Raw genomic sequence first — 19560 nt, 5'->3', positions numbered from 1 at the left:
TTTCAACAGAACTGCGGTCTATGACCTGTTGTAATATTTCAGTACTTCCTCTGGGAGCGGACTGTGGCGTCGGGGATAAGTGTGGAGGAGACAACACGAGATGTTTCAATAAAAAATGCGCATGCTTGCCAGCTTATTTTCTCGACAGTCAAGGACAGTGCCAGCCGTGTAAGTAACTATTGTTAACTAAAGCGGCATACTGTTGGCAAACAATTACGAAGGTCCTTGTGTAATGGCACAGTGCTAAGTCTCAACCGCCACTTAAGCATAAGGGTAAAGACACAACTTTAGAAAATAGACAGACCGACCCCACGTGTATCAAAATAATTATATTCATTGATAAATGTTGTGATAACCGTCTTGGTGCCGTCAGCGAATGAAAGTGGAGCCTTGGGCTTTGACTAGTTTAGGTGCGTAGAGCCTCATACGTGTAACAAAGAGTGTACATGTACGATGAGGACATCAGGTATAGAACAAAAATAGGTATAGATGTTACACGCTGTCTTATGATCATTATTGGGGTAACGTTGTCCAGTTGTTACTTATAAAGCTATGCTCCACATTAATAGTTTTAATAAAAGTAAGGCATGCATTTTATAGGATTTGAAACCTTAATGGACTTTAGTCACTTATGGATTTCAGACCGAGATATAGGTGAAGCGTGTGGGACGAGGAACGAATGTGCTGACGAGTATACTGTTTGTGAACTCGGAGTGTGCACGTGCAATGGCTCCTTCAGCTATGAGTACACGGAAGGAGCAGAACGCTTTTGTGTTATTTGTATGTATTTTATTCTACAATATTAAGTTATTAACGTAAATTATTACTTCCGTGGACAAGGAATTTCTTATTCGGTGTGTGAAACATATAAAAAGGCCCGAATCTCTTTCTAGCAGTAGCAATTTATCAAAAGATAATCGCTTACTTTCAGAGAGTTAAACGCGCATCTGTTATTGGTAGGTATTACAAATGTCATGCTTTGTCCGAAAATGTCCCATGAACAAAAAGACTTAGTGATATGGTCAAAAGGTCCAGTTGGTGTGCGAGCACTTCGTAGCATAATGAAGCATTTTCTACAGTGACATGCTTGTCGATGTTCTACAAGCAGACGTATCTAGAGATCGTATGACTTACAGTGATTTGTTTTGGGCGCCAGCTCCTTCCCTGTTCATCTTTTGCTCTCAATTATAAAATAATGAGTTCTTGTACTCTACGTTGCATAAAATGAACAAAAAATATACATTTGTTCGTATATTTTTACATGTTTTTTTCATACAACTTTCATAATTCACAAGTTATGAAGATTCGCAGATTTCGGGTTGAGAAGTATGTAAGTATTCGAGCCCCAATCTCGAAGATTTATTTAATAAAACAACTGCATACGTGGCATTTATGTGTAGTATGAAGGTTCATAGCTCAACAAGCAAAACTAGTCGTATTTTTACAAGTTTCTTCAACAAAACTGGCTAAAAAAACAATATATTTACCGACTCAGATCTTTTGAGCTAATTGTGTGCATTCACACTAGCTCGTCGTAGCCGGACCTGGCATGCACTCTATAACTGTATACACCAACAGGAACCAGTCACGAAGTTAACAACGCCGTTTATTTTTTCTTTAAATTTTCCTGGTGCCATCAGAGAACCAAGAGATCGGCCTCAAATCCAATAGCTTCCTTCGCAGTTGCAAGTAAAAAACATATTTTGAAGTGATCTTTTCAAAGTCAACAACTTTACTTTGTTAGCTTTCGGGCTATAGAAGATCCTATTGTTTATAGTTCGATTCACGGACTTGGCACGTGTAAATTTGGTTTGTGGTCACTAAGTCTGGCTAGTGGGTTGCCTCCGGTTTCCCCAACAACTCAATACTATACTCTCTGGTAACATCGTGGTATCTTAAATGTTGTAATAACTTGTTTCACTATTACCAGCTATTAATTATAAAATAGCTGTTGTTATCGAGAATAATCAACCCGTTTCATCATCTTGATGTTTACGTTTGCAATACACATCTAATCATTCAACAGATCCGCTTGAGGGCGCCTTACAGTAAATACGTAATCAAAAGATTCCCGCGCCCGCCAATTTCATTAAAGCATTTCATTGGTTAAAACTTAAAAAAGTGATTCAGCGCATGCGCTAAATCGAGCGCGTTACTACACCGCTTCACTTTCGTTCAGGCAGTCGAACCGAAAGGTCAGTTTTTTAAGAGCTAGGATTGCTATTTAAGAAAAATTCCCTCCCTCCCACCCAATTGCCGTGCCTTTTGCTGCTTAGCTCTTGATTAGTTTACAGTTATGTTCACGAATTGCGGCATGTGTTGCATTTGTCTGCGCCCGTTTTGCATATCTGTTTTCAGCAGAGCTAAAACATCCATGGTCGTGTAAAGCCACCACGACGAACTTGCAAAGTCGCTGACCACTACGCAAGTTTTAACTAATGAAATGCTTTAATGAAATGGCGGGCGCGGGTTAAAACTTGCGTAGTGGTCAGCGACTTTGCAAGTTCGTCGTGGTGGCTTTACACGACCATGGATGTTTTAGCTCTGCTGAAAACAGATATGCAAAACGGGCGCAGACAAATGCAACACATGCCGCAATTCGTGAACATAACTGTAAACTAATCAAGAGCTAAGCAGCAAAAGGCACGGCAATTGGGTGGGAGGGAGGGAATTTTTCTTAAATAGCAATCCTAGCTCTTAAAAAACTGACCTTTCGGTTCGACTGCCTGAACGAAAGTGAAGCGGTGTAGTAACGCGCTCGATTTAGCGCATGCGCTGAATCACTTTTTTAAGTTTTAACCAATGAAATGCTTTAATGAAATTGGCGGGCGCGGGAATCTTTTGATTACGTATTTACTGTAAGGCGCCCTCAAGCGGATCTGTTGAATGATTAGATGTGTATTGCAAACGTAAACATCAAGATGATAAAACGGGTTGATTATTCTCGATAACAACAGCTATTTTATAATTAATAGCTGGTATTATCGATAAATCCTCAACTTACATGAACGATTAGAGCGCTTAGCTTCTCTTACTCGAAGTTCAACCATAACCATAACTCTCTTTCCCATATACAATAAAACAACAGAACAAATAACTTGTCAATATTTTATTTTGTTTTATTTACATTTAAAGTTTGGATTCAATGGCGAGGCTCCATGTTATTTACACAAGCACGAATTCACCAGCATAAACAGCGAACGAAGCAATCTGGTCACCTGCCAACTTGGCGTATTACTGGCGACCGCCCCAAAGGGCAAAGCAGCAGTTTTTCATAGCCCCCAGTGGGCTTTACGAGTTAAATAATGAAATAAACTTAAGTATATGAACGTGAATTCCGTCAAGGTGTGCTATGGCCGGAACTCACAAGTTAGCATTTTAACTTTAAATCTACTGTCCGTATTTATATAATTCAAATAGCTTAATACTTGTTTCACTATCGATGTAATATATACTAGTAAGCTAAAACTAAATATGGTTTTCTTGTTTATTTTGTTTTCTTTCCGACTCACCATTTTCCCCTGCTATGATCCTTTTTTTCTCTCGGCTTCCCTTTTCCAAGATTTATCAAAATTTTCCTTGGACGAATTCTTTTTTTCTGATCTGTGATGATTCCTTAAAATTAAAGTGGTATTTTCTGTGTCGATTTCTGGCAATTAAAGGGAAGACACTTAGTAAATGATCCCTGCTCCAAAAATATAACCAAGGGGAAGAACAACTTATAAAAACATTAAAGGTGATTTCCCTTAAATAAAACAGTAGTAACCCTAACATTATTTCGGCAAAATAAGCTGTTTAATCGACAAATAATCTGCAATGATGTATCTCTTCGATTCAATAACAAAACAAGTACTTTACAGGACACCATCTTTCTCGTCTCCTCCGCTTTGTATATTAATATGGATATGGAACCAAATCATACACAATATATTTGTCTGTAAATCAATCTGTTTTCTTTTCTCTTGCAGACGAAAATGTCCTGAACAGAAGTTGTAATATTGCAGCACAGATGTGTGTTGGTCTCAATGTCGTCTGCAGTCCCGAGGGAACATGCGTTTGTGCGGATGGTGCCGAGGAGAGGGACGGAATCTGCTGTAAGTACCATCTAGTCTCTATGTATTCGATCGTTTCAAGAGGCGGCGGAGGATTCTCCTCGTGGCGCATGTACGTGAAGTTAGCGGTCTAACGGCCTAGCGCCCTAGCGGCGTGAAGTTAGCGGCCTAGCGGCCTGGTGGCCTAGCGGATTGAAGTTGGCGGCCTAGCGGCCTACCGGCCTGGCGGCCTAATTGTTTTCTCTATTTCCAAGCAATTGTTGATGCTTTTTTTTATTCATACAGTTACATAGCAACCTTAAATTGTTTTCTATTCAGAACATTTTTCTATACGTTTTAATTTAAAACAATTATAATTAACTGTTTTATGCACATGTTATCACTCTGAAGCGTTTTTAACTTTTTTTCAAAAAAATCGATCAAGCACTTCAGCGGCCTAGCGGCGTGAAATTAGCGGCCTAGCGGCCTAAAATTGAATCCTATTTCAAAGCATGTAAACAAAAGTCGATCGAACACTTTAGCGGCTTAGCGGCGTGAAGTTAGCGGCCTGGAAAAAAATGTTGATAATCGCCTCAGAGTGATAGTCTGTGCATAAAAACAGTTAATATATCATTGTTTTAGAAAAAATGCATGTATACATGCTTTGAAATAGGATAGCATTTAAGGCCGCCAGGCCGCTAATCCGCTAGGCCGCTAACTTCCCGCCGCTAGGTGCTCGATCTACTTTTTTTTTTTAAAGTTGAAAAACGCTTCAGAGTGATAATTTGTGCATAAAAACAGTAAATATATCATTGTTTTAGAAGATCAGGCATGTTTAATGCTTTGAAATAGCTGACTGCTTAATCGACTTTTTTGAAAAAATATGTTGATTATCGCTAATAGCTTCAAAGTGTTAATTTGTGCAATCAAACAGTTAATATGCCATTGTTTTAGAAGAAAATGCATGTATACATGCTTGAAATAGGAAACCATTTTATGCCGCTAGGCCACTAACTTCACGCCGCTAGGCCGCTAGGCCGCTGAAGTGGTCGATCGACTTTTTTGGAAAAAAGTTGAAAAAACGCTTCAGAGTGATAATTTGTGCAGTAACAGTAAATACATCATTGTTTTAGAAGAACAGGCATGTTTAATGCTTTGAATTAGCTGACTGCTTTAACGACGTTTTTGAAAAAAACAAAACATGTTGATAATCGCTTCAGTGTGTTTATGTGTGCATAAAAACAGTTAATATGTCATTGTTTTAGAAGAAAATGCATGTATACATGCTTTGAAATAGGATTTAATTTAGGCCGCTAGGCCGCCAGGCCGCTCATTTCACGCCGCTAGGCCGCTAGGTCGCTGAAGTGCTTGATCGATTTTTTTTTTTTAAAAGTTGAAAAACGCTTCAGAGTGATAATTTGTGCATAAAACAGTCAATTTAAAATTGTTTTAGAATAAAAGGTAATGAAAAATGTTCTGAATAGAAAACAATTTAAGGCCGCTATGTAACTATATGAATAAAAATCTTTGATTTATCATGGTTTTTTAAAAAAAACGCATTAACACTTGCTTGGAAATAGAAAAAAATAATTAGGCCGCCAGACCGCTATGCCGCTAGGCCGCCAACTTCACGCACTAGGCCGCTAGGCCGCCAGGCCGCTAACTTCACGCCGCTAGGCCGCTAGGCCGCTAACTTCACGCCGCTAGGCCGCTAACTTTACGTACATTCGTGGCGCTTGGACAACCCAGATATGTATTTCGGGAAATGTTATTATACACATGCTATTGACTCTTATGTTTTATTTTACGATATTTCGTAAAAAAAAACACTTTTATGGCATAATAAATGTACCGCCTCTAGAATGAGGCGATAGACCGCTTATAAGTATCAAGCGTACCGCCGCTTGGAATTAGGCGATAAGCCACTGATACATATCAAGCGTAACGCCACTAGGAATTAGGCGATAGACCGCTAATACATTACAAGCGTACCGCCGCTAGAAATTAGTCGATAAGCCGCTGATACATATCAAGCGTACCGCTGCTAGGAATTAGTCGATAAGCTGCTGATACATATCAAGCGTACCGCCACTAGGAATTAGGCGATAGACCGCTGATACATTACAAGCGTACGGCCGCTAGGAATAAGTCGATAAGCCGCTGATACATATCAAGCGTACCGCTGCTAGGAATTAGTCGATAAGCTGCTGATACATATCAAGCGTACCGCCACTAGGAATTAGGCGATAGACTGCTGATACATTACAAGCGTACCGCCGCTAGGAATAAGTCGATAAGCCGCTGATACATTACAAGCGTACCGTCGCTAGGAATTAGGCGATAAACCGCTGATACATAACAAGCGTACCGCCGCTAGGAATTAGTCGATAAGCCGCTGATACATTACAAGCGTACCGCCGCTAGGAATTAGTCGATAAGCCGCTGATACATTACAAGCGTACCGCCGCTAGGAATAAGTCGATAAGCCGCTGATACATAATCAAGTCAAGTCAAGTCAAGTCAAACAACGTTTATTCTCTCATACCATATACTATGGCAAATGAGGTATATAAAATGAACATAAATGACATGGCGGCAGATGCATGTTTAAATGAAGAATATGATACCCAACATGGGTATCGGAGAGTAATGAATTTGAACACACACAAACATACACACATTACATATATTATATTTTTTGAATTGAAGCAGCAATTTCTAACAAAAAGTCACTTGTGGAGTAAAGTACTATATTTTCTATTCCTATATGCATTCATTTGTATCGTATCACATACACATAGACGTAACTCGTTGATTAAATCACGATACAAATAAGCTGTACATTTAGTATATGCTAAGCTGTACAATACAATTAAAAGAATAATACAACCATATGAAAATCATGAAAATCAGTATAGTTAAAAATGACTCAAAATTACCACCAACCAACTACCTAATCTTTGAAAAAATAGTAGTTATTAATCTAAACAAATTTGTTTGCGTTTGCTTGTTGCTTGAATTCATTAATATTTCTAACTTATATGTATTAGGGTGTCTATAGAAGTATGGTTTGAGAAACTGTTTTCGTTCGTCATTAAAAAGGTTACAATCAAACAAATAGTGAAATTCATCACCAACTTTATTAACGCAATGATTACATACTCGTTCATTTAGTGGTATTCTAAGCCAGTTGCCAATTTCAATAGGCATCCTGTGATTTCTTGTTCTAAATTTTATAAATGAAAATAATTGCTTGTTTGGCGTTTTACTAAGGTTTTTTTTCAAGGCCAAATTCTTTTTTGAAAATTCTGTAAAAAATACTATTACTTGCATTTGCTATATTCGACGCCCAGTCATTTAAAAATAGATCATTTAACTTTTGCTTTACATTGTTTCTTAACCACGTAGGATTTATAATCTCTTGACTAATTTTATAAGGATAGTTTTAATGAAGTATATCCAAGGAATTTTTTTCTTTAAAATGATATCATCTAAAGGCGATGCTATATTGTATATTACTCTATTTATCAGGGATGAGAGCTTTTCATGAGTGTTATTGTTAGGATAAAGTAATCTCCCCAAAAATGCTATACTTTTTTCTTCTATATTAATCGATACCGGTTTCATTCCTGTTTCGCCGTATATCATGTAGTTTGGCGTTGAGCGTTTCAATTTGAGTATATATTTTAAATATTTAAGTCCAACTCTTTCCAATATTTCATTGTTTCCAAAACCCCAGATTTCTGAACCATACAGCAAAATAGGTTTGATTGTTTTATCAAAAAGTTATATGCGAAGGTCAATGGGTAAAGATAAACGATTGGAATTTCGGATCAGACTATACATTGCTCGGGTGGCCTGAGCAGCTATATGCTTTTTGCGGCTAGCAAATGAACCGGTTCTACTAAAATAGATCCCGATGTATTTATATTCATTAACAACCTCTAGAGTGTTATCTTTGAATTTGAAATTATATAACTTTTGTCGGCCTTTACTGAAAACAACTATATTTGATTTTGATGTGTTGACTGTTAATTTCCATATATCACAGTAGTTGTAGTATGTGTTTAGAGCGTTTTGTAACCCATTTTCAGTTTCTGACATGATTATTGTACCATCGGCATACAGCAATATAAATAGTTTTAGAAAAGTGTGCATACTGTCATTATGAACATTATCTTGAATGTCAACACCATCATTTATTATATTTTGAGCAAAATAGGAGTGTAAATCGTTTAGAAATAGTGAAAAAAGAAGCGGAGAAAGATTTTCACCTTGGCGGACACCCATATTACTTGGGAAGAAGTTTGAACATTCTGAGTTGTTCGATACACATGACTTAATATTTTTATTCTGAATCAATTTCAGACTTTTTCCATTTATATTTGTATTAATCATTTTTTTCCACAGCCCAGATCTCCAGACTGTATCAAATGCTTGTTGTCCGTAGTGGAATAACCTTTTCTAAAACCGGCCTGACTACGATCAATAAGGTTATTAGATTCAACGTATTTATCAATTCGGTTATTCAGTATGCAAGTAAACAATTTACCAAGGCAACTTAACAATGTAATAGATCGATAATTTTCTGGACGACTGGGATCTCCTTTATTCTTATATATAAGATTAATAATACCAGTTGTCCAGCACAGGGGAATATCTCCTTTGTCTAGAATTAAATTGAATAATTTTTACGTATATATCCTTAAATATGTTAAATGTGCTTTCGATATGTTCATTTTTAACTTGATCAATCCCACACGCTTTATTATTTTTTAATGTTTTAATTGCTTTTTCAATCTCGTCAGCAGTAATTCTTGAATTTATTTCTTCATGGATTTCATTATTTCTTTAAGTTTCGCAAGTTTCTTATATTTTCGTTTTTTTTCTCTATTTTTAAATACGGTCATTGTGGACTTGTATATTTTACTTTTACTTTTTAGATTTTCCTTGTTTTCTATATTTCTACGTAGTTTATACATATATTTAGCCCGATGAAAATCCCTGCGAGCTTTTTTACATTTATTTCCAAACCATTTTGGAACATTCGTAGTGTTCTGATCGTTTGATTTATTGCGGTCTATATATCCAAATGTACTTTCACATGATGATTTGAATACGGTATTTATAGACTCTACTATGTCATCTGCTATTTGTTGAGTAAACACGTTTGTTTCAGAACAACTTCTGAGACGTTCAAGTATAATTGAGACTTCTTGCTGATCAACTTTTTCGACGAAATTATTACATTTTTTATTTTCCCATAGTTTCAGTTTGTCTCCCTTGCATACAGCATTATGTCTGTCATTGTGTATTTTAAAAGTGTAGCTCAAACTAACCGGAGTGTGTGCATCAGATAGCATTGAACAAAAGTCCATAACATTAAGACAATTTATGTACTTATCTAGCGTACCGCCGCTAGGAATTAGGCGATAGACCACTGATACATATCAAGCGTACCGCCGCTAGGAATTAGGCGATAGACCACTGATACATATCAAGCGTACCGCCGCTAGGAATTAGGCGATAGACCACTGATACATATCAAGCGTACCGCGCTAGGAATTAGTCGATAAGCCGCTGATACATATCAAGCGTACCGCCGATAGGAATTAGGCGATAGACCGCTGATACATTACAAACGTACCGCCGCTAGAATAAGGCGATAAGCCACCGATGCATATCAAGCGTGCCGCTGGTAGGAATTAGGAAATATACCGCTGGTATATCGCCTCACAGCGATGTGATATAAAAATTATTAGTATCGCCTTTAATTTCACTACAATTAAATAATCAATATGGCAATAGCCAATATACACAATAAAAGGTGTAGTGTGGGGTATGAAAATGGGAAAGATACCAACATTTTACATATTAAAAGTAATTAATATTTAACTAAACATAACAGATTGTTTATTCAATTTAAGCATATATAGCTCATCGTTATAAACACAGAAATTAATACACATATTAAATATTGCATGCATGATAGGAAAACATGAATGGTTTTGCATTCTATTATTTACAATCAAGTTATACAACACCGCGAGAAAAAAAGCAAACTTGACAATAATAATTTAGCAGTAGTGAATATGAGGAGGTCTTAAAGGGTGATTTATACATTCAAGTCTCTTATTTTAAAAGCTTTGGTACAAAAAATAGCTAATCGTACTAACAGAGATTTATTGTCAGAATTGAGTAATGATGTAAATTTTACCATACTAGGATGTCTGACATTATATCTAGGAATATACTTCTGCCTTATATCATTATACATTTGACAAACTAATACAAAATGAAATTCATCTTCAATATCGTTTAAATTACACAGTATACATTTCCTATCTTGTCTATGAATATTGTTATTTCTTCCAAGTTCAATGTTTTGATTATGGGAGGATAATCGGAGCTTAGCTAAAATATTTCTATATTTGAAATTTTCCAGTAAAACAATGTAATTTGATATTTTAAACGTTTCCTTGATTTCCTTAAACAAATACAATAATGAAAGTGTTTCCATGGTAACATAACTAATTGTAACCTAACATGGTTTTAAGGGACAAATCGGGAAGTTAAAACTATTTTTTTTTTATTCAGATTAAAGGTACACTATTTGCAAGAAACAATAGATCATATTTTTACACTTGTCTTTGGTGTGTAAAGGAGTTGAGCAAATTCTAATGGCTTAGGTTTGGCTTATCCCTGTAATTTTTAATGATATTGTTTAAATGCCGCTATCACTTCTAGCGATATGAATATGTTTTGTGTCAAAGTATTCCATATTATTCAATCGTCAATATAGTGTGGTATAATGACGTTATCTTTCCACACAACACAGATATAAAACAAAAATGTGACTAATTTTCTTCTTCGTTACAATATAAGTTAAAATCTTTTTTTAAATAAGAAGAAATAAAAAGGTCAAAATACATTATTTGTTGGATGATTACAAAGAGTTTGGTACATAAGTCTATTCCCATATTTTTGTATAACATTTAAACACCCAAAACTATGTTAATAAAAAACCCGGCCCAGAAATAAGTTAATAATTAACCCGACCAGCAAATATGTGAGTAATTAATCCGACCTGCAAATATGTGAATACTTAACCCGATCAGCAGATATGTGAAAATTAACCCGACCAGCATATATGTGAAAAATTAACCCGACCAGCATATATGTGAAAAATTAACCCGACCAGCAAATATCTGAATAATTAACCCGACCAGCAAATATTTGAATTATTAACCTGACCAGCAAATATGTGAATTATTAACCCGAGCCACACATATGTGAATAAGGAACCCGACCCGCACGTATGTGAATAAGAAACCGGACCCACACATATGTGAATAAGAAACCGGACCCACAATATGTAAATACGGAACCCGACCTATACATATGGGAATAAGAAACCTGACCCACACATATGTGAATAAGGAACGCGATCTACACATATGTGAATACGAAACGCGACCTACACCTATGTGAATAAGGAACGCGACCTACACATATGTGAATAAGGAGTCCCACCAATACATATGTGAATAAAAAAACAGTCCTATACATATTTGAATAAGAACACAGACTTTTATATACGTGAATAAGGAATCCGACCCACGCATATGTGAATAAGAAATCAGGCCCATCATTTTTTGGATATTTGAAACCCGAATCACACATATGTGAATAGGGAACCTGACCAACAAATATGTGAATAAGAAACTCGACCGACACATATCCGAATACTTAACCCGACCCACACATATGCGATAAAATAACCAGACTCAGAATATATTTTATTATATTGATATCATTTGAAAGGTTTTCGTGTGTATATAACTAAAAATAATATTACAGATACAAATGACCTTTCAAAGATTGCAAATAAGTAATTTACGTCAGATTTCACTTACAATCATAGCAAATATACAAACTGTAATACATTTATGTATAATCATGGAACTGTAGAAATTGATACTTAAAAAACATTGAACTTGTACGTTTGAAAGGATAAAGTCTACATTTTGCACACCTTTTGCAAGTTCATTTATGTTTTGTCGAGCCCGCTTGTGAGTTTCAGTACAACCATGTTCATTTTTATACTTTCTGGTATTGTGATTGTGAAGAAAATTATGTTATAGCTAACTTTTTTAAACCAAAGAGAATACCAAATCAAAACAGAAAACAGGCGACTGTACAGTTCATAAGCAGGTTTGATACCGTTATTTGCAGGTTTGATATCGCTATTAGCAGGTTTGATATCGCTATTAGCAGGTTTGATACCGTTTATTAGCAGGTTTGATACCGTTTATTAGCAGGTTTGATACCGCTATTAACAGGTTTGATACCGCTTTTAACAGGTTTGATACCGCTATTAGCAGGTTTGATACCGTTTATTAGCAGGTTGGATACCGCTCTTTGCAGGTTTGATATCGCTAATTTACAAGTTTGATACTGCTATAAGCAGGTTTGATACCGGTTATTAGCAGGTTTGATACCGCTATTAACAGGTTTATAAGCAGGCTTTATACCGCTATAAGCAGGTTTTATACCGCTATTAACAGGTTTGATACCACTACAAGAAGGTTTGATACCGCTATCAGCAGGTTTGATACCACTATAAGCAGGTTTGATACCGCTATTAACAGGTTTGATACCGCTATTAGCAGGTTTGATACCGTTTATTAGCAGGTTTGATACCGCTATTAGCAGGCTTGATACCGCTATAAGCAGGTTTGATACCGCTGTAAGCAGGTTTGATACCACTATAAGAAGGTTTGATACCGCTATTAACAGGCTTGATACCACTATAAGAAGGTTTGATACCGCTATTAGCAGGTTTGATACCTTTTATTAGCAGGTATGATACCGTTTATTAGCAGGTTTGATACCGCTATTAGCAGGTTTGATACTGCTATTAGCAGGTTTGATACCACTATAAGAAGGTTTGATACCGCTATCAACAGGTTTGATACCGCTGTAAGCAGGTTTGATACCACTATAAGAAGGTTTGATACCGCTATTAGCAGGTTTGATACCTTTTATTAGCAGGTTTGATACCGTTTATTAGCAGGTTTGATACCGCTATTAGCAGGTTTGATACTGCTATTAGCAGGTTTGATACCACTATAAGAAGGTTTGATACCGCTATTAACAGGTTTGATACTGCTATTAGCAGGTTTGATACCACTATAAGAAGGTTTGATACCACTATAAGCAGGTTTGATACCGCTGTAAGCAGGTTTGATACCACTATAAGAAGGTTTGATACCGCTATTAGCAGGTTTGATACCGCTATTAGCAGGTTTGATACCGTTTATTAGCAGGTTTGAAACCGTTTATTAGCAGGTTTGATACCGTTTATTAGCAGGTTTGATACCGTTTATTAGCAGGTTTGAAACCGTTTATTAGCAGGTTTGATACCGTTTATAAGCAGGTTTGAAACCGTTTATTAGCAGGTTTGATACCGCTATTAGCAGGTTTGAAACCGTTTATTAGCAGGTTTGATACCGTTTATTAGCAGGTTTGATACCGCTATTAGCAGGTTTGAAACCGTTTATTAGCAGGTTTGATACCGTTTATTAGCAGGTTTGATTCCGTTTATTAGCAGGTTTGAAACCGTTTATTAGCTCTAATAGATGTTCAGATATAAGGAAGGCACGAACGTGAAATAATGCAATATGCTAAACTGTAGATACTTCCGAACTTGGGGACCCGTGCACGAAGACCGGCGGTTCCACGTGTAAGACGGAAGGCGCCGAGTGTAGCACTGTTGGGAATGCGGGACTTGTGTGTAACTGTGGACTACTCATTGCGGTGGAGGGAGAATGCTGTAAGTAGTCACATCTGTCACCGTACACGCTCATTGAAAATCTGAAACAGTGTTGTTTGTTGTTTTCAAATGCAAATAGAGACACATATCTGTGCCTTTGTCAAATAAACCAGATGCAATCAAACTCAGCCTCAACAGTATTTCTTCTATCGGAAGCCCGAAGGTTGTTCAATGTCAGGTCATAAAATATATTGGTGTCCTTTATGCACACGAAGCATAAACTGCATCTGATTTTCGATATATCAAATACTATGACTTTTTTCCAGTTTAATATAATCATCCCGTAATTTTTGCATTAAAAATGTGTAATACAGCATTGTATTTGAATGTCATATGCATTTATGTGTGTGTATTTGTATTTGCTCCATGTTTCATAGTGTTTGTTCAGAAAATCTGTAGTCCATTAAACGAAACTACAAAACAACGCTGTCAAGCTCGCGCATATGACATCAATCGTTCGCTTTCCTCAACAATGTTGATCTCAACCCATTTTTGATAAGTGCTTTTAGTATTTTCTAAAACCAAAAACACACGATAAATAGAATAATGAAATAATATCGGTATCAAATATCAATGCATGTATATGCAACTGCAGTTGAACGATGAATAAAGCTAAGTCTTATTTTTAGATGGCTCGGATTTTAATGATCCTTGCGTTCCTTTCGCTGACACATGTTCTTACACAAATGGGAAATGCCATTCGTCAGAGGCCTCTCCGAGCTTATTCCGGTGCGGGTGTCAAGATGGACTCCAATACCTTCATGAAGAAGGTGGATGTTGTAAGTATTACTATACAAAAAGTGTTACGACCTTGCTTGCTTGTTTAGATAAATTTTGATAATCCTTCCTCAGGTATTGATGAATCTACTATTGTTAATATGTGTCTTCTATTGCAGATGGCGACGATGTTTGTGAGACCTGCACTAATGGTTCCATTAACACATGTTCTGGCGATAGGGTAGAGTGCTTGTTGGACAAAGAAAACTCAATATTCCGCTGTTCATGTCCTCCTGAGTTTGCTATACTAGTAGCTGGCAACTGTTGTAAGTTTTGAATATCAATAATCTTAGGTATAACGCATATTTAAGGTATTGACATTGGAAATAAATGTTGCATCCATATTAAACATTTTCCACATGTGATGCATAATTATCTTTCGGAAACAGGTTTAACTGGTATTGATTAGTACGCCTTGTATCTAATATACAGATGGAACGAACTATAGTGATCCATGCCCACCCGATTCTTCGAACGCCGATATCTGCACGTATGCTAACGCGCAGTGCATCAACGGGACTTGCGGTTGTGTGGAAGGTCTGGACTATGATGGCACTGGTTGTTGTGAGTTTCAATTATTATTTCTTTATTGTATACACCTAAAATTCAAAACGATTTTGTTTTTAGTTTCTCGTTTAGTACCGTTCGAGAGAAGTCGCTAGAATCGGTACCATACCTATGATGAGATATAGAGTATCACTAGATGATAAGAACATGTACTGTTTCATTTTTCGAACACATCATTGCTTTGAATACCGTTCATTTTAGCCATTGCAGTGGTCATTATTTCAAAAGTAACACTCCTTTCTTTATATTTTAGATGGTAACGATCTATGTGATCCTTGCAACAATGATACTCTGAATTCTTGCATTGGTGAAAGATCTGAGTGTCTCTTAGACTCGATCGATAATAAATTCCGTTGTTCATGTCCAGAAGACCTACCGGCTATTGTTTACGGAAACTGCTGTAAGTATAACATTAGTTACTGTTTTCAGAGACGCACTTATATATGTTTAACGTAGATTAATAGTACTTTCTATGTTTTGTAGTAATGATTGGGATTTTGAAAATTAATGAGAAAACAAGTTCATATTGAACAAGACTGTTTCAATTGCAGATGGCACTAACTACAGCGATCCGTGTCCGCTTGATCCAAGCGTGAATACGTGTTCATATGATAATGCGAAATGCATCAATGGGACTTGCGGATGTGAAGAGGGGTTACAGTTTGAAGGCGACGGTTGTTGTGAGTTAAATTACAATATCTAGTGAATAATGCTATGTTTCCTCATTTGTTCATGAATCGGTATTGATCTATTTTTGTGTTTAAATATTTTGCAGATGGCGACGATGTTTGTGAGACCTGCACTAATGGTTCCATTAACACATGTTCTGGCGATAGGGTAGAGTGCTTGTTGGACAAAGAAAACTCAATATTCCGCTGTTCATGTCCTCCTGAGTTTGCTGTACTAGTAGCTGGCAACTGTTGTAAGTTTTGAATATTAATAATCTTAGGTATAACGCATATTTAAGGTATTGACATTGGAAATAAATGTTGCATCAATATTAAACATTTTCCACATGTGATGCCTAATTATTTTTCGGAAACAGGTTTAACTGGTATTGATTAGTACGCCTTGTATCTAATCTACAGATGGAACGAACTATAGTGATCCATGCCCACCCGATTCTTCGAACGCCGATATCTGCACGTATGCTAACGCGCAGTGCATCAACGGGACTTGCGGTTGTGTGGAAGGTCTGGACTATGATGGCACTGGTTGTTGTGAGTTTCAATTATTATTTCTTTATTGTATACACCTAAAATTCAAAACGATTTTGTTTTTAGTTTCTCGTTTAGTACCGTTCGAGAGAAGTCGCTAGAATCGGTACCATACCTATGATGAGATATAGAGTATCACTAGATGATAAGAACATGTACTGTTTCATTTTTCGAACACATCATTGCTTTGAATACCGTTCATTTTAGCCTTTGCAGTGGTCATTATTTCAAAAGTAACACTCCTTTCTTTATATTTTAGATGGTAACGATCTATGTGATCCTTGCAACAATGATACTCTGAATTCTTGCATTGGCGATAGATCTGAGTGTCTCTTAGACTCGATCGATAATAAATTCCGTTGTTCATGTCCAGAAGACCTACCGGCTATTGTTTACGGAAACTGCTGTAAGTATAACATTAGTTACTGTTTTCAGAGACGCACTTATATATGTTTAACGTAGATTAATAGTACTTTCTATGTTTTGTAGTAATGATTGGGATTTTGAAAATTAATGAGAAAACAAGTTCATATTGAACAAGACTGTTTCAATTGCAGATGGCACTAACTACAGCGATCCGTGTCCGCTTGATCCAAGCGTGAATACGTGTTCATATGATAATGCGAAATGCATCAATGGGACTTGCGGATGTGAAGAGGGGTTACAGTTTGAAGGCGACGGTTGTTGTGAGTTAAATTACAATATCTAGTGAATAATGCTATGTTTCCTCATTTGTTCATGAATCGGTATTGATCTATTTTTGTGTTTAAATATTTTGCAGATGGCGACGATGTTTGTGAGACCTGCACTAATGGTTCCATTAACACATGTTCTGGCGATAGGGTAGAGTGCTTGTTGGACAAAGAAAACTCAATATTCCGCTGTTCATGTCCTCCTGAGTTTGCTGTACTAGTAGCTGGCAACTGTTGTAAGTTTTGAATATTAATAATCTTAGGTATAACGCATATTTAAGGTATTGACATTGGAAATAAATGTTGCATCAATATTAAACATTTTCCACATGTGATGCCTAATTATTTTTCGGAAACAGGTTTAACTGGTATTGATTAGTACGCCTTGTATCTAATATACAGATGGAACGAACTATAGTGATCCATGCCCACCCGATTCTTCGAACGCCGATATCTGCACGTATGCTAACGCGCAGTGCATCAACGGGACTTGCGGTTGTGTGGAAGGTCTGGACTCTGATGACACTGGTTGTTGTGAGTTTCAATTATTATTTCTTTATTGTATACACCTAAAATTCAAAACGATTTTGTTTTTAGTTTCTCGTTTAGTACCGTTCGAGAGAAGTCGCTAGAATCGGTACCATACCTATGATGAGATATAGAGTATCACTAGATGATAAGAACATGTACTGTTTCATTTTTCGAACACATCATTGCTTTGAATACCGTTTATTTTAGCCATTGCAGTGGTCATTATTTCAAAAGTAACACTCCTTTCTTTATATTTTAGATGGTAACGATCTATGTGATCCTTGCAACAATGATACTCTGAATTCTTGCATTGGCGATAGATCTGAGTGTCTCTTAGACTCGATCGATAATAAATTCCGTTGTTCATGTCCAGAAGACCTACCGGCTATTGTTTACGGAAACTGCTGTAAGTATAACATTAGTTACTGTTTTCAGAGACGCACTTATATATGTTTAACGTAGATTAATAGTACTTTCTATGTTTTGTAGTAATGATTGGGATTTTGAAAATTAATGAGAAAACAAGTTCATATTGAACAAGACTGTTTCAATTGCAGATGGCACTAACTACAGCGATCCGTGTCCGCTTGATCCAAGCGTGAATACGTGTTCATATGATAATGCGAAATGCATCAATGGGACTTGCGGATGTGAAGAAGGGTTACAGTTTGAAGGCGACGGTTGTTGTGAGTTAAATTACAATATCTAGTGAATAATGCTATGTTTCCTCATTTGTTCATGAATCGGTATTGATCTATTTTTGTGTTTAAATATTTTGCAGATGGCGACGATGTTTGTGAGACCTGCACTAATGGTTCCATTAACACATGTTCTGGCGATAGGGTAGAGTGCTTGTTGGACAAAGAAAACTCAATATTCCGCTGTTCATGTCCTCCTGAGTTTGCTGTACTAGTAGCTGGCAACTGTTGTAAGTTTTGAATATTAATAATCTTAGGTATAACGCATATTTAAGGTATTGACATTGGAAATAAATGTTGCATCAATATTAAACATTTTCCACATGTGATGCCTAATTATTTTTCGGAAACAGGTTTAACTGGTATTGATTAGTACGCCTTGTATCTAATATACAGATGGAACGAACTATAGTGATCCATGCCCACCCGATTCTTCGAACGCCGATATCTGCACGTATGCTAACGCGCAGTGCATCAACGGGACTTGCGGTTGTGTGGAAGGTCTGGACTATGATGGCACTGGTTGTTGTGAGTTTCAATTATTATTTCTTTATTGTATACACCTAAAATTCAAAACGATTTTGTTTTTAGTTTCTCGTTTAGTACCGTTCGAGAGAAGTCGCTAGAATCGGTACCATACCTATGATGAGATATAGAGTATCACTAGATGATAAGAACATGTACTGTTTCATTTTTCGAACACATCATTGCTTTGAATACCGTTCATTTTAGCCATTGCAGTGGTCATTATTTCAAAAGTAACACTCCTTTCTTTATATTTTAGATGGTAACGATCTATGTGATCCTTGCAACAATGATACTCTGAATTCTTGCATTGGCGATAGATCTGAGTGTCTCTTAGACTCGATCGATAATAAATTCCGTTGTTCATGTCCAGAAGACCTACCGGCTATTGTTTACGGAAACTGCTGTAAGTATAACATTAGTTACTGTTTTCAGAGACGCACTTATATATGTTTAACGTAGATTAATAGTACTTTCTATGTTTTGTAGTAATGATTGGGATTTTGAAAATTAATGAGAAAACAAGTTCATATTGAACAAGACTGTTTCAATTGCAGATGGCACTAACTACAGCGATCCGTGTCCGCTTGATCCAAGCGTGAATACGTGTTCATATGATAATGCGAAATGCATCAATGGGACTTGCGGATGTGAAGAGGGGTTACAGTTTGAAGGCGACGGTTGTTG

The 19560-nt window shown here is 36.6% G+C and overlaps 1 protein-coding gene across 1 annotated transcript in view; it reads left to right on the top strand.

Annotated features, from left to right (window-relative positions):
• Positions 1-453: 453 nt before the first annotated feature.
• Positions 454-19560, top strand: part of LOC128231065 (fibrillin-2-like) — a 67380-nt gene continuing 48273 nt past the window's right edge. Inside the window, exons 1-16 of the mRNA XM_052943486.1 lie at positions 454-466; positions 643-780; positions 3969-4094; positions 13729-13866; positions 14763-14909; positions 15076-15207; positions 15762-15890; positions 15986-16132; positions 16299-16430; positions 16985-17113; positions 17209-17355; positions 17522-17653; positions 18208-18336; positions 18432-18578; positions 18745-18876; positions 19431-19559. Coding sequence (XP_052799446.1) covers positions 454-466; positions 643-780; positions 3969-4094; positions 13729-13866; positions 14763-14909; positions 15076-15207; positions 15762-15890; positions 15986-16132; positions 16299-16430; positions 16985-17113; positions 17209-17355; positions 17522-17653; positions 18208-18336; positions 18432-18578; positions 18745-18876; positions 19431-19559 — 2047 coding nt within the window. The remainder of the gene's footprint in view (positions 467-642; positions 781-3968; positions 4095-13728; positions 13867-14762; positions 14910-15075; positions 15208-15761; positions 15891-15985; positions 16133-16298; positions 16431-16984; positions 17114-17208; positions 17356-17521; positions 17654-18207; positions 18337-18431; positions 18579-18744; positions 18877-19430; position 19560) is intronic.

Source organism: Mya arenaria, chromosome 4 (genome assembly GCF_026914265.1).
Source record: "Mya arenaria isolate MELC-2E11 chromosome 4, ASM2691426v1".
In the NCBI taxonomy this organism is placed as follows: domain Eukaryota; kingdom Metazoa; phylum Mollusca; class Bivalvia; order Myida; family Myidae; genus Mya; species Mya arenaria.
Note: the sequence above shows the minus strand (reverse complement) of the source record. Positions and strands in the feature narration are given on the sequence as shown.